Raw genomic sequence first — 13,045 nt, 5'->3', positions numbered from 1 at the left:
TTATTATTCTGAAGTCACTATGGCCTCACACCACTCGGACAGAGGAGGCCTGGAGACCTGATGTCTGTGTATAAGATCCACTATTTTCTGATTGCAAGGCCAAATGCTGCAGCTGCTGAGGGATACTGATTGTTTACGATAGACTGTCTTTGTTTTGTCTCATGGGAAGGCCACGGTGCAGTATTAGGGGAAGCCCGAAAAGCGAGGCAGACAGAGACAGGGCAGACAGAGACTGCAGCGGAACCGAAGGGTGCGATTACTTTCCAACTATGTGAATCTCTGCTCTGTTTCTCAATAAAATTGCTGGAACGTTATACCACCGTCTCGTCATTTAGTAAAGATGGGAACTCAGTTACTATTGTTTAATATTCCATCCAAAACTCCCACAACAATTTGGCGTAAACGAACAAGATCTCCGACCGACGAGCGAGGGAGTCCGGGGACAGGAGCTGCTTTGGCCGGCCCGGAGAGGTTATCCGGCCTCTGGTACCCCGAATGGATTTTCAAGGGATGTGGAGGAGCTCCTGGTCTCGGAGCGTCTCTGGGCGTCGGCGCGAAGATCCGAACCTTTCTTTCATGAGACGGTAAGGGGATTATTTTCCAGCTCTTTTAAAAACAAACGCAATTGGTCAAAAATGCTTGCAAGCTTTTAAATTTTAAACCCCATTTTAAAGTATACCTCAAGAAATTTTAAAATTTAAAACTGTAAACCTAAAAGGTAGTAAAAGTAAAAGCCGGTAGAAATAATGAATTATATTTAATCCTTAAGGCAAATAAAACAGGGTTCGCAATACCGAACGGTGACTAAGGTTTAAACATTAAACTAAAATTCAAAATTTAATTAGAATACGTTTTCAGCTGAAATACGGACTTTCCCACAAGGGGGAAGGAGGGGCAGAGTGATTTTCACCTGGAGAACAGGTGACCAGCTGAGCAGTTTGCAGCTGGTCCATTTAAAGTCCTCTTGTCTTGGGTTTGTGCAAGAGGCTGTCCACTTCTGTTGTGGATGAAAGCGGCAGGGATGCTTAAGTCCTTGACTGTTGCGAAGACGTTTGCAGCTTTGATAAGTGGGGACCCCGACCATTATACCAAAAAGGCGACCATCGGATGTGAGGCCTTTCATTTAGTTGGTCGATCGTGCTAAGGACGAGTAAAAAATAATAAAAAACACAAAAAAAGGATAAAATAAATAAAAACAAACAAAAAAAAAGTCTGGAAGCGGAAGAGTCAGTGTAATGGGTCAAAGGCAGAGTTCTCGGGGTCCACCCTTGCCCCAGGGTGAGACGTTCGATTTCATGCTGAAAAACGTAGGGGCCCAGACGCATGGCATGCATAAATGATTTGAAATGATTTGATTAAACATGCATATTTCTCACATAGGGATTATTATTATTACTATTATTTTATTTTATTGCAGTACTGCTACTAAATAATAAAAATAAAATTAAGAGAAAAAAAGGAAAGCGATAAAAACAAGGAAACGGAAACGAAACTAAAAAGGCGTTGCACCGGGGAAGCGTTTACGTGGGGACCGATTAGGCACTTCCGTTGTGGATAAAAGTGTTTTAAACTGCTAATAGCGACGTATAACTTTCAAAAATGGGTAAGCGTCCAAGTGTCTGCGAGACACAGAGTTGTATCCTTGCGGGACTGAAGCGTAAAACCGCGTGTGGACGAAGCATCGGGGGTCGTAACCAGCGCACGCTCTCCACCTTTTAAACTAAGCGGGAACTTAACGCGTTGAAAACATCTTTCGGCGTTGACGTTTAAAAATTATGAAAAACATAGAACTATTTAAGATGGTGAAAAAGCAGGCCTGCACGTGTTTGTCTGTCTGAATGTCATCGTTTGTATGTAACCGTACGTGTGTATGTATCTATGTAACTAAATGTTCGTCTGTGTGAATTAATTCGGGGGTAAAAGTAATGTTCATGGTTTCAGAATGTTCATTTGTTTTGGGAGAACTGCAGCTCCGTAATTCAAATGACATTTTAAGCATGGACTGTGTTAACAATAGACGTACAGTCAAAAGGGAGATTTAAATAACAAAGTTTGTTTTTTTAACATTAAATATCAGGACCAAATTAAATTGATACACGGAGAGATTAACATGGCTTGAACAGAAATATTTCAGCTTTGTTAGAAATTGGACATAAGCGTTACATAAGCTTGTTAAGTTTCTGTTTTACAAATTTAGGCTGAGATCCTATAATTGTTTTTTAGCCCTAAAGTAATTTAAAATTACTGAGATCTCATTGCTTATAATAATGATTCATCACAAACCAGTCCAGTTGAAAGAAGTTTAGATATACAAGATTTTTGATTTAAATAGATGAGGGAAAACTGTGCTTTGAACAAACTGTATGGAACTAAATATCGTTGCTTTTCTAAGGTTTTTCTATTCATTTATTTTATTTATTTTTTACTTGGAATTTGAATGCAACTAATGAGAAATTTTGAGAAGCGTCAAAATATCAGAAGGCCACGTTACACGCGTCATCAGTTACAAAATCATCTGATGTTATTAGTTATGCTGAACTGAGGTGAACCTCAGACGGACAGCATAACCTGAGAAGGACAATAGATATGATAAACAAATCTGACCATGATTTAAACATCTGAATGTTTATGGCAAGGCTGGGTCTGTGTGTTCTGGCCTGGGGGCTGATCCTTGGGACAAGGACTTAAGGTGATGTCATTGACTTCAGCCTGATCCAGTTTTGAGTTTTATTTTGTCAGAGACAAAGTTTGATTTATTTTTTATCTTTTTATTTTCTTTTATGTTTGTCATGTTAGAGGGAACACTGTAGTTAAAATGTTTGTGACTGTTTTGCTGTAATTTCTTTTCAACCTATGGAGCGTTTTCTTTGGCAAAAAATGCTGGCAGAATTCATTCTGTTTGCAGGCATGAGGACTGGAGGATGGACTCTTGATGAGAAGGAGAATGTTGGGCTGCTGAATTTAGACATTGGACTGGAAAAGGACATTGAAGGACTATGACTGAGGCATCGGACAACCTTCGACAACAAACACAGATGAGTTCTGCAGACACGACTTCATGCATTTCACTTCAGATTTTGTTGTACACAATTAAAACAAAATACACATTACGAAACACATTAAGATTATGTAAAGGGGAAAACTTTTAAAGAAGCACCTTGATGGAATCATGGAGCAACTTAATAAATTAAGTGGGTATTATATCAACAGTTAAATAAATAAATGAATGAATTAGTTTTCACTATATAAGTAGAGTAATCTGAACTTTTAAATAGCATTTCATTTAATAAACATCTTAAGAGTAAGCTGATTTCTGCTACTCTGGCAGGCTTCAATAAAACGCAAAGAAAAGGTTACTGGCTAAAATGGGTAATGTTGCAATAAAATTTGCATAATGACACATCCTACTAACATGGGTAAATTTAGGATTAAAGCATCAGGGTAAAATGGGTACAATATTTATGGAGATTTAATATCTTTCAACTAGAACACAAATAACTCAATAGTCTTTTTAACCAGTTAAACATCCTAAGGGAAAAAACACAACACTGAGTTTAGCAAACCTTTAACCTGACAGCTTTTAGATCAGGATAATTTAATGGTTATCGTCTTACATACAAAAAAATAAGTAAGATTAATTTAATTAGATTAAATTATGGGGACATTTTGGATCTGGTCAGGATGGTTGGGGGGCTGTGATGATGAAAGGGTAACAGCTTGAAGGTGATATCAATGAATGAAGGTTTTCTCTGTGGAACATTAAAGCAGCAAAGACACCCCACATTGGAACTCCTGTTTTGAACGGGACATAAGGTGAGATCCTTACAATGAGAGACGTTCCACACAGGGGGGGTGTGGAGACCCCTGGGGCATGGCACCCAGGACGAGCTGCTGTGGACTTGACACAGCTGGTGGAACCAGAGGGACGACAAGGTGGTCCCACATGTCATCTGACACCTTACACTGACTGTAAAGGGTTCTGGGTTTTCAGGGTTGCTGAAAACAGAAAGCTTCAGAGAACCTTTCACCCTTCCTGACCAGGCACTCAGAATACATAGATCATAGATCAGATTGCAGAGGCCTAGACAAATAGGAACGCAGAGACGCGTTCACCCAAGAACTTCTTAATAAAAGTCCTTAATCCTCAGTTTAAGAAAATAAATAATCACATGTATGGTTTACTTTATTTTAGGATTAATTTGGGAACTAATTCTGATTTGCTTAAGTAGCTTTAGTTGTTCTACAATGTTAGAGCGTTTTCAAAAGCTCCTGTTCTCTCTCATTGCTTTGTTTGTAGAACCATGGCGTCCTTGAACAGTAACAGCATGGTGTAAATATTTTGTCTTTTCGGTGCAGAACAGCACCTCACTTTAAAAAAAAAAAAAAAAAAAAAAAAAAGAGGGAGAGAGGGAAAAGGCTTTCACATGGAAAGGCTTTCTTTTTCTCAGTTGGGTTTTCAAAATAAATGGGAAATGACATGAAACGAATATGTTGATGAAATTATGTTGCAGAGAACTTCAACTGTCAGACAACAACAGTTAAGACACACATTGAAAGCATTCTGTTAAGAATTATTATGAATTTACTGCATATACATTTGAATTTAAAGATTACTATTTTAATTAATAATTAAATTGCAGAATTCTGAAAGCTAAATAATTGTGCACAGAAATATCTTGAATGTGAAAGTGCTTGGAGGATGTTTTAATAAATGACACATGAAAGGGGTTTTGATAAGAACACTAATTACACCTTGTTTCTGTTTTCCAGTGGAAACAAGGACTCGTGTCTGCAGACCATCTTCAGAAAGTGTTTTATTAGAGAGAAATGCAAAATAAAATGCTCATGGCCCATCCAGAACTGAACGCTTATTACCATCCAGCTCAATCATCCAGCCTGAGAGGGGGAACCAAGAAGAGGACTGGGGATGAAGAAGCCAGAGAACTCTGATTCCTTATTCTTCAACGGGAGGAGTTGCCTGAAGAGACACTAAGCGCGATTAGATTAATTTCTGCCTTGTGCCTGAATGGCCTGAAGGCTTTCTTAACTTTGCGTTCTTGACGTTTAGGACTCTTCTCATATTGTGTTGCTGTTTGTTTAACTGCTCTGTTCCACTGACTCACATGTTTGATTTTTTTGTGTTATGAGATCTACACTTTAATGTTACATCATGTTAATCAATATGGTTTTATGGTAAAAAATGGAAACTGTTTGCTTCAGACACACAAGGATCTATGGTTTATGCACCTTTTGATTTGATATAGGAAGAACCAGGATCGGATTGGCTCTAAAGATCCTTTTAATATTAGCTGGTAATGTTAACACTTAGATTCAATACAGGGTTTTCAGGCTCAGATTGGCCGAGAGCAGATCTCCCTGGGAGGGGGCCTTGCAGTTTTTACTGCCCCCTAGGGGTAGCGTTTTCTGGAGGTTCCCCTGCCCGCACTGAACCTCTCCTGCCTTTGCTCCTGGTGTTGTAAGTTTGGAGTGGTGGATTATTGTCCATCGTAGGGGTGAGTGGAGAAAGGAGTAGGAGGGTATTCAGGGTGGGTGAAGAGTAGACGGATTCGACCTTGGTTACTGAACAGGGTTTAGCTTACCATAGTCTAATGTAATTTTAAAATAATGTGCGCATAGGTACCTAAAACAGGCCTTACCTAATTAGATGAATCCTAAATTGTAGACAAAAGCTAAATCTTTGATCTTGTGTGTTAAAGCTCTATGAAGCATTCATGTTGATCTGTATTAAAAGTTCCAGCACTACCCGGTTCCAACACGGGAACCCCTTGGGTCCCACTTTACGAGTTTACAGAAATGGTTCCTCTGTGCTTTGTTCACATTTTCAAGTGATGGGTCATCTTGTTTTGTCTTGATGCTGACGACGCCATCATCAAAAAAAAAAAAGAGAGGAATGTTATAAGAATTATTATTCTGAAGTCACTATGGCCTCACACCACTCGGACAGAGGAGGCCTGGAGACCTGATGTCTGTGTATAAGATCCACTGTTTTCTGATTGCAAGGCCAAATGCTGCAGCTGCTGAGGGATACTGATTGTTTACGATAGACTGTCTTTGTTTTGTCTCATGGGAAGGCCACGGTGCAGTATTAGGGGAAGCCCGAAAAGCGAGGCAGACAGAGACAGGGCAGACAGAGACTGCAGCAGAACCGAAGGGTGCGATTACTTTCCAACTATGTGAATCTCTGCTCTGTTTCTCAATAAAATTGCTGGAACGTTATACCACCGTCTCGTCATTTAGTAAAGATGGGAACTCAGTTACTATTGTTTAATATTCCATCCAAAACTCCCACAACAACGGGACCAGACCCAACCATGGACCTGGCAGCCTATGGGTGATGAGCTCTTTTGCTGCGTTATTCCATTTGCATATGTTTTGTGTGTAAGTCTTTTTGTATATTTTGGAGTACTTTAAGTATTTGCAGTGCTTTTGCACCTCTGAGCCACCGCAACATGGCCTGTACTTGTAGAGCGCTTTTTTTCAAAACTGTTGATCCATACTTACACACATTCACACGCTGACGGTGGTAAGCTACTTAGTAGCTATGGCTGTCCTCGGGCAGACTGACAGAAGCGGGGCTGCCATACAACCTGCGCCACTGGACCACTGCCTTGCCCAGTAGCAGGAAAGACAGGTGGCTGAGACGGCGGGGATTCAAACCGGCAACATGGCAATTACAGGACAGACTCATACCTCCTGAAACACTGCCACCAATAGAACATTAACTTCTTATTGTGGAAGTTAAAATTATTCCACCTAAAAATAAAGGAGGTCCATTAACTGCAACTTAAACTGTTTAACTAGCTTCAACATTTCAACTGGCTTCTAAAAAAAAATCTAAAAAATGTTGTTACTCCTCAGGGAGTGTTTGTCTGGTAGATTCATTCAATTGCACAATAATTTACATAGTTCTGTAAAGTCATCTGTATTTTGACTTGAACATTCAAATTTACCCGATGCTAAGGACTATTTGGTCACGTTTTAGTTTCTCAGGAAGTGTTTTGGTAGATTTAACTTATGTCTTTGATATGTGTCTGTATATTACATGTGAACTCTGACCTGATGTCTCACCTAAAATTTTCCTTATGGATACAAAGTGACAATAAAGACTCTTGAATCTTCATTCTTAAGACTGAAATGCAGCTCACTTATATTTGGGACTATTAAGTACACACTTCCCAGCAAGTGTGAATCATCAAACTTCAAGGTCTTCTATAACAATTGTGTGGTTAACCTTTTTTTCTCTCAGACTGTGGTTGTAAAGAAACTGATGATGTCAAACTTGGTTTTTATGTGTTTTGTAAAGCTTGCAGAGGAGTAAAACAGATTTCAGTTGGTGAGTATTTTCCCTTTTAATGCAGCACTGGGGGAATTTACCTCCCAGATCACTTTTTCATTTTAAGAGAAAGATTTAATAAATTTGCCTTTGTAATGTTTTCACTCAAAACATCTGCTTTCTTTCAAATATACTCGGTTCTCCTTCAAATCTTTTTTCCCTCACTCAGAGTTAATGCTTCTCGCATATGTCCCCCTCCTGCTTGCATCCTTCCCCACGTGCCCAAACCTGCTCTCTGCATGGATCAGACTGCGCTGAAGATGCTAGTAAATGAGAGTAAAATCCAGGCCTACAGCCTTCTGAAAATTAACTACAAAGTGTGCCATCACCAGAACAGGAGATGTAGTGATCTATTGTTGCCACACAAGCACACCCACTAGAAGGAAACAAACGCATCCCAAAGAAGGCTGTGACCTCGCAGTTGTACACTGTTGCTAGGAAAAAATGCCACTTTGTTCAGGGAGAGCAGTGAGCAGGGAAGGCAGACTTGAGAGCACAGTTTGGAGAGAGCAGGTTTGGGTGCGTGAAGATCGAATAAGTTTTGGTGCAAGCATTACAAGTGTTCAGAGCAAAGATATGAAATCCTGTTCTTGAACTGAAAATGTGAGCTCTTGATTTTTGGCAGGTAAAATACCCTATTCAAGGCCTCGTTAGTTTGATTTAAAAACTATTGATACGGGGGGCTAGAGTTCTCACAATAAACATTAACGTTCAGTCTGATTAAATAACTTTTAGTATTGAATTTACTCAATATTAGAGCTGCAGAAATGTCATTGTTAAAGATGTTTGTGAATCTGTAAAGAAGAAAAAATATCCTGGCTCAATGTCACTGAATGGTGATTTTTCAGCCTACAGAAACAAAGCTGAACAGTTAACACTATAGGCTATGGTTGCTATGGTAATCCTGTGTCAAAACAAAAACAAGTGATGATGTCATATGGCCTTAATATTAGTGTTAGTAGCACTGTTAAATAAGGTAGAAGTAGAAAGAGCTCTTAAATATAAGTAAAAGATGCAGTTTTTTGACCAGCAGACCAGATCTTAATTTTATTTTATTTTTTTTTAAATTTAGCTGAAGAAGAACAAGTCATAAAACATGTTACATTTAAAAGAAAGCGTTGTTCTGTCAACAGGCCTTCTAGCCAAAGGTTAATTCACCGGCTCAGTCCCTGGTTAGGCTTTTAGAAGTTAACCTTTAAAACTAATGATACAAAGACACCCATTTCGAACTTCATCGTTTTACAATAGTCTTTGTAAAACGACTATTACAAAGACACATTTAAAACTGTAAAATAAGATTTCAGTGAAGACAAAAGCATAAAAAGGTGCAAAATAGAGTAAGCTGTAGACGTTTCAGAGCTCACATATTAATCTCTATCTTTCCACATAAGATGTACAAACTCTAAGGCGTGTCAATAGTTTGATTAGCAGCAAACTACTCCAAATGTGGGGCCCTTTAAATGTGAACGATGATTTTCCAAATAATGTTTTGTTCTGGCCTGAATTCCAATTTCTATTTACAGCTCCCCTTGTTATGGCTACTGCTGTGGGTGGTTTTAATGTATTAACACATTTTAAAGTCAATTTTATAAAGGACAAATACTGAAAATACTGTTTTAAATTTATTATATATATATATATATATATATATATATATATATATATATATATATATATATATATATATATATATATAAAACTTTAAACAATTGTTATATACAAACTGCAGACAAGTCAGTTGTTCTCATTTAAACTGCAAATTCACCAAACCTACTGATTAATGGTCTGCTGGACACTCACACACACACACACATCAAGAAGGGCTGAGCAAACAAAACGGTGAAGAGAAAACTGGGCCAGCCATTATAAGGCAGAGGGACAACGTTTATCTAAGGTCTGCTCTACTTCCGATGTCTGGTCGCGACATGGTGATGCAGCTGTAGTTCAACAGTCAGCAGCTGGAACCTGCAGCTTAGCGGCTTCTGTCCACATCTGAGTCACAGAAAGGAGCCACGAGTAGCTAAATGACTGTTCACAGCTGGCACTGAAACATGCGTGGGAATTAACAGAGAAGGATTTCATGACTGAAAACAACAGGAGCTTTTTAAATGCCCTGCAGAGACTCTCTGCACACAAATGCAGAGGAAGTTTGCCTGATAATTCCCAGTTATTGGTTAACTGTAAATCGCCATAAGAGACATTAAATCCTCTCCACTACCAGCTCTGCTAAGAATCCAGTCAAGATCAGTTTCATTTTTACTTTTATCATTATGACTTTAAGGTTAAAGCAGAGCAGACATAGATTTGTACTCATATTACTTGATTATTTCTGCAGAACTACCACATTATTAGATGAGTGTGTCCCTATGATAACCCTGTGATCACCCATCTCTAATGTTTCCAAGCCTAAAGATGTTGATGCTATTTAAAAAAGGCTTCACACCCCTTAGGTTTTTCACATCTTGCAATTACACAAAATTCTATGCCTTTTAGTAGAATGTCTATGTGAAAGACTAAATGAAGCTGAAACTGAGAAGTCGGTCAGAGCAGATGGGGAAATAGATGGATACAAGGCAACCCAGAGAGAAAACCTGTTAAATGCTGAAAACACTTAAGACTGAGGCAGAGCTTCAACTTAAAGCAGGACAGCAAAGCGTAAACATACAGCCACAGCTACAAGGGAACGGTTTAGATCAAAGTATATCCATGGGTTAGAATGGCCCAGTCAAAGTCCATAATTAAATCCAAATGAAACCTGAAATGTATGTTCACATTCACTCCCTATCCAATCTCACTGAGCTGAATACGGGAGGACTGAACACAAATGTACATCACACTTCCCAGATTTCCCTTAAAAAACAAAAAGGACAACAATAAATCATTTTCCTTCCGCTTCACAATGTTAGTCTATCATGTAAAATACCAGTAAAACCGTTAAGTTTTTGGAAAAAGACGGAGGGTATTGCGAGATCCAAGCGCTGGAGTGTCTATGAGGCCTTTATGCTGGGATGTTTTTTGTCTTTTATACAGCTAAAAGTTTGTTCACACCCAGTCAGACATTCTGGTTGTGTAAATGTATCAAAGAAAGGTTCACCATGAGGACAGACTGATGTAAAAGCTGCAGATAAATGAGGATTTTAGTCGATGCTGACTCCTCCACGGCAAGAAAACGTGACCTGTCAATAAATGTTTCCAATTCATAAGCAAAGAAGGGCTTATTTTCTGACACAATTAGACAGAAGAGCCAACCTGTCAGCATATTAAATTGCCGAACTCATACGTCTGCAACAGCTGAATGCCTTTAAGATGAATTGTGTTCGTGCAGAATAAATAACCTGACAGCGACTGACAATCACTGACAGGCTTCAGGTACAAGTCAGACATGCTCATGCATAGCGCCTGTAAAAAGTAGGTACATTAATGAAAGGTTCTGTTCAATTAAGTAATTAATCACACTGCTATCTGTTAGTTTTGGACAGTAATGCATTGTTCCCAATGTCTATTACAATTGCATCACTTCCTCTGAACTGGACGTTCAGGCTCCGTTCTACTGTAAGGCTGTGTAATAAATATTGTAATGCTGACGTCACTGGCATTCTTCCCTCATGTCTCAAAAAATTTAAAAAGAAAGTCGACCCTGTGTTGCTGTGTAACATGTAAAAGCGTGCATGCATGCTCTTCAGGCCGCTGCTGAGGTACGTCATCTTCTTTAGAGCTCGGGCCAAGACGGGGGTCATCTCTTGTGTGCAGCTGGTCTGGCTTCAGAAGGGAGGATGTCAGAGAAAGCTGCTCATTCTGCCAACTTTGTGGCAAAGCGCTGTCCGTGAAAAACGACGGAACAACAAACCTGTTTCTCCCCAAAAAAGAAACCACCTGGAGCGTTACTGTTTGCAGACATCCTTCTTTTCGGACAGACACCCAGGTGGTATTACTGCGCACGGCCAGAAAGAAGCCCTGACCTGACGGGCCTTCCACAATGACTCCTATTTTTTGTCAGTGAGCCCCGGATTAATCCTTTTAAACAACTATACGCTTACAAATGGTTGGTGCAGTTTTTAGCACAGCGTTCTTCCTGTGCACTGGTGGCTCCTCTCTGGGTACTCCGGCTTCCTGCCGCATTCATGGTTGGTAGTCCAATATGTCTCTGTATTGCCCTGGAGTCCCAGGTTTACCCCACCTCACAATTAAATCAATAGTCACACTCTCCAAACAGTCCTCTGCTTACCCTCAACACACCAGGCACCGCATCAGCTCCATTGGTTTGTGTCTCAGCTAAATGAAGGAGAGAGCATTCGAGTGCAGTGGCCGCCCAAATATATATCATCATTAGAACTTCCAAATCTATCTCTGTCACACATCCTTTGAGGTCCCATGACAGCTGCAGTGGGTGCAACGCTTCATGAGATCAAAGTTTGAATCAAACCAACCACAGACCTCTTGATGTTGAATTGCGTCATCGCTATGTGGAGAGAGTACAGGCAGCACTAAACAGAGCGGTCAGGGGTGTGAACACAGAGTACCCGCAGCAGCGGCATGTTTGATGGCGATGTTACTGTCAGGGTGGGACACTTACGTCAAGGAGCGTGTGTAGATGCTGGTCCTGGAAAACACTGTGGAGGAAGTCTAGATCTTTTTCACTGCAGTCTGTTAGAGCGTGGATCTCCTCTAAACTGTCCAACACCTGAGACACAGCACCTGCAGGGTCAACGTCACAGGTCAATGGGTCAGCAGTTCTTCAGGGTTCATACATAGCATCGAGCAGGTTTTAAAGGGGACATATCATACTTTACAATTCTTCTTTTTTACATTAAACTATTCAGTTGTAGTCTCTATAAAGAGGAACTGCAATGCTTTGGTCTGAATTTCCCATTATTGTTGCCCCACAGACCCTCTTTTGCTTCTGTTCTGAAGTGTATCTGAGAGCAACTCATTTTGTTGCAGTCTCTTTAAATCTAAAGGATGCACTTCAGACCCCGCCCCCTCCAGGTGGTGGAGCATTCCGCTCCGCCCTGTTCGGACATTTTTGTAGTATGCTGGGGAACTGTGTAATGAACAACTGGTGATTTATTATCATGCAGCTTCTGCACCCTTCAGCTTGGACTACAAAATCACTCAGAGAATTAAAAATGGCTAATTGGCAAGACTGGTAAGCTGGATGTTCATGACTTTGTTTAGCAGCTCATCAGCAAATAATATGACCTAAATGTTCAAAGAAATCAATAGAAAACAGAGAAAATTGAACGACAAATATGACCCAAATCGAAAAATATGACCCAAAACGGATATCAAAATATCTATGCGGCTCCTGGATAGACGACATTCAAATTGTCTGGATTCCTAGAGACTCCAAATACACAACAAAATGTATTTAAGGGCTAGAAAAGATGGATTTCGCATGATAGGGCCCCTTTAATGCCTCTTAAGATGCTCACATTTGGTAATTTATCCAAAACCTGATTTCAGATCACTATTTTCATGAATAAATAAGAGCATAAATACAAACAATACAAACAATACAAACGTCCATAAACAACAAAGTTGTAGAAAAAGATGTTGTGGGTCAAGTGAGAATAAAGCTGAACCTTTGCCCAACATACAAACATTATGTGAGGCGGGAAGGTAATTCCACATCCCTCTGAACACACTGTGTTATATGATGTTGACAACATCAAGCTGTGGGGATACTTTTCT

At 39.7% G+C, this 13,045-nt stretch overlaps 1 protein-coding gene across 15 annotated transcripts in view; it reads right to left on the bottom strand.

Annotated features, from left to right (window-relative positions):
• Positions 1–13,045, bottom strand: part of caska (calcium/calmodulin-dependent serine protein kinase a) — a 200,182-nt gene that overhangs the window by 53,195 nt on the left and 133,942 nt on the right. For all 15 annotated transcript variants that reach the window (XM_036138860.1, XM_036138861.1, XM_036138866.1 and 12 more), the window contains one exon: positions 11,928–12,049. In XM_036138860.1, the coding sequence (XP_035994753.1) occupies positions 11,928–12,049 (122 nt within the window). The remainder of the gene's footprint in view (positions 1–11,927; positions 12,050–13,045) is intronic.

This window comes from Fundulus heteroclitus, chromosome 7 (genome assembly GCF_011125445.2).
Source record: "Fundulus heteroclitus isolate FHET01 chromosome 7, MU-UCD_Fhet_4.1, whole genome shotgun sequence".
NCBI lineage: Eukaryota > Metazoa > Chordata > Actinopteri > Cyprinodontiformes > Fundulidae > Fundulus > Fundulus heteroclitus.
Note: the sequence above shows the minus strand (reverse complement) of the source record. Positions and strands in the feature narration are given on the sequence as shown.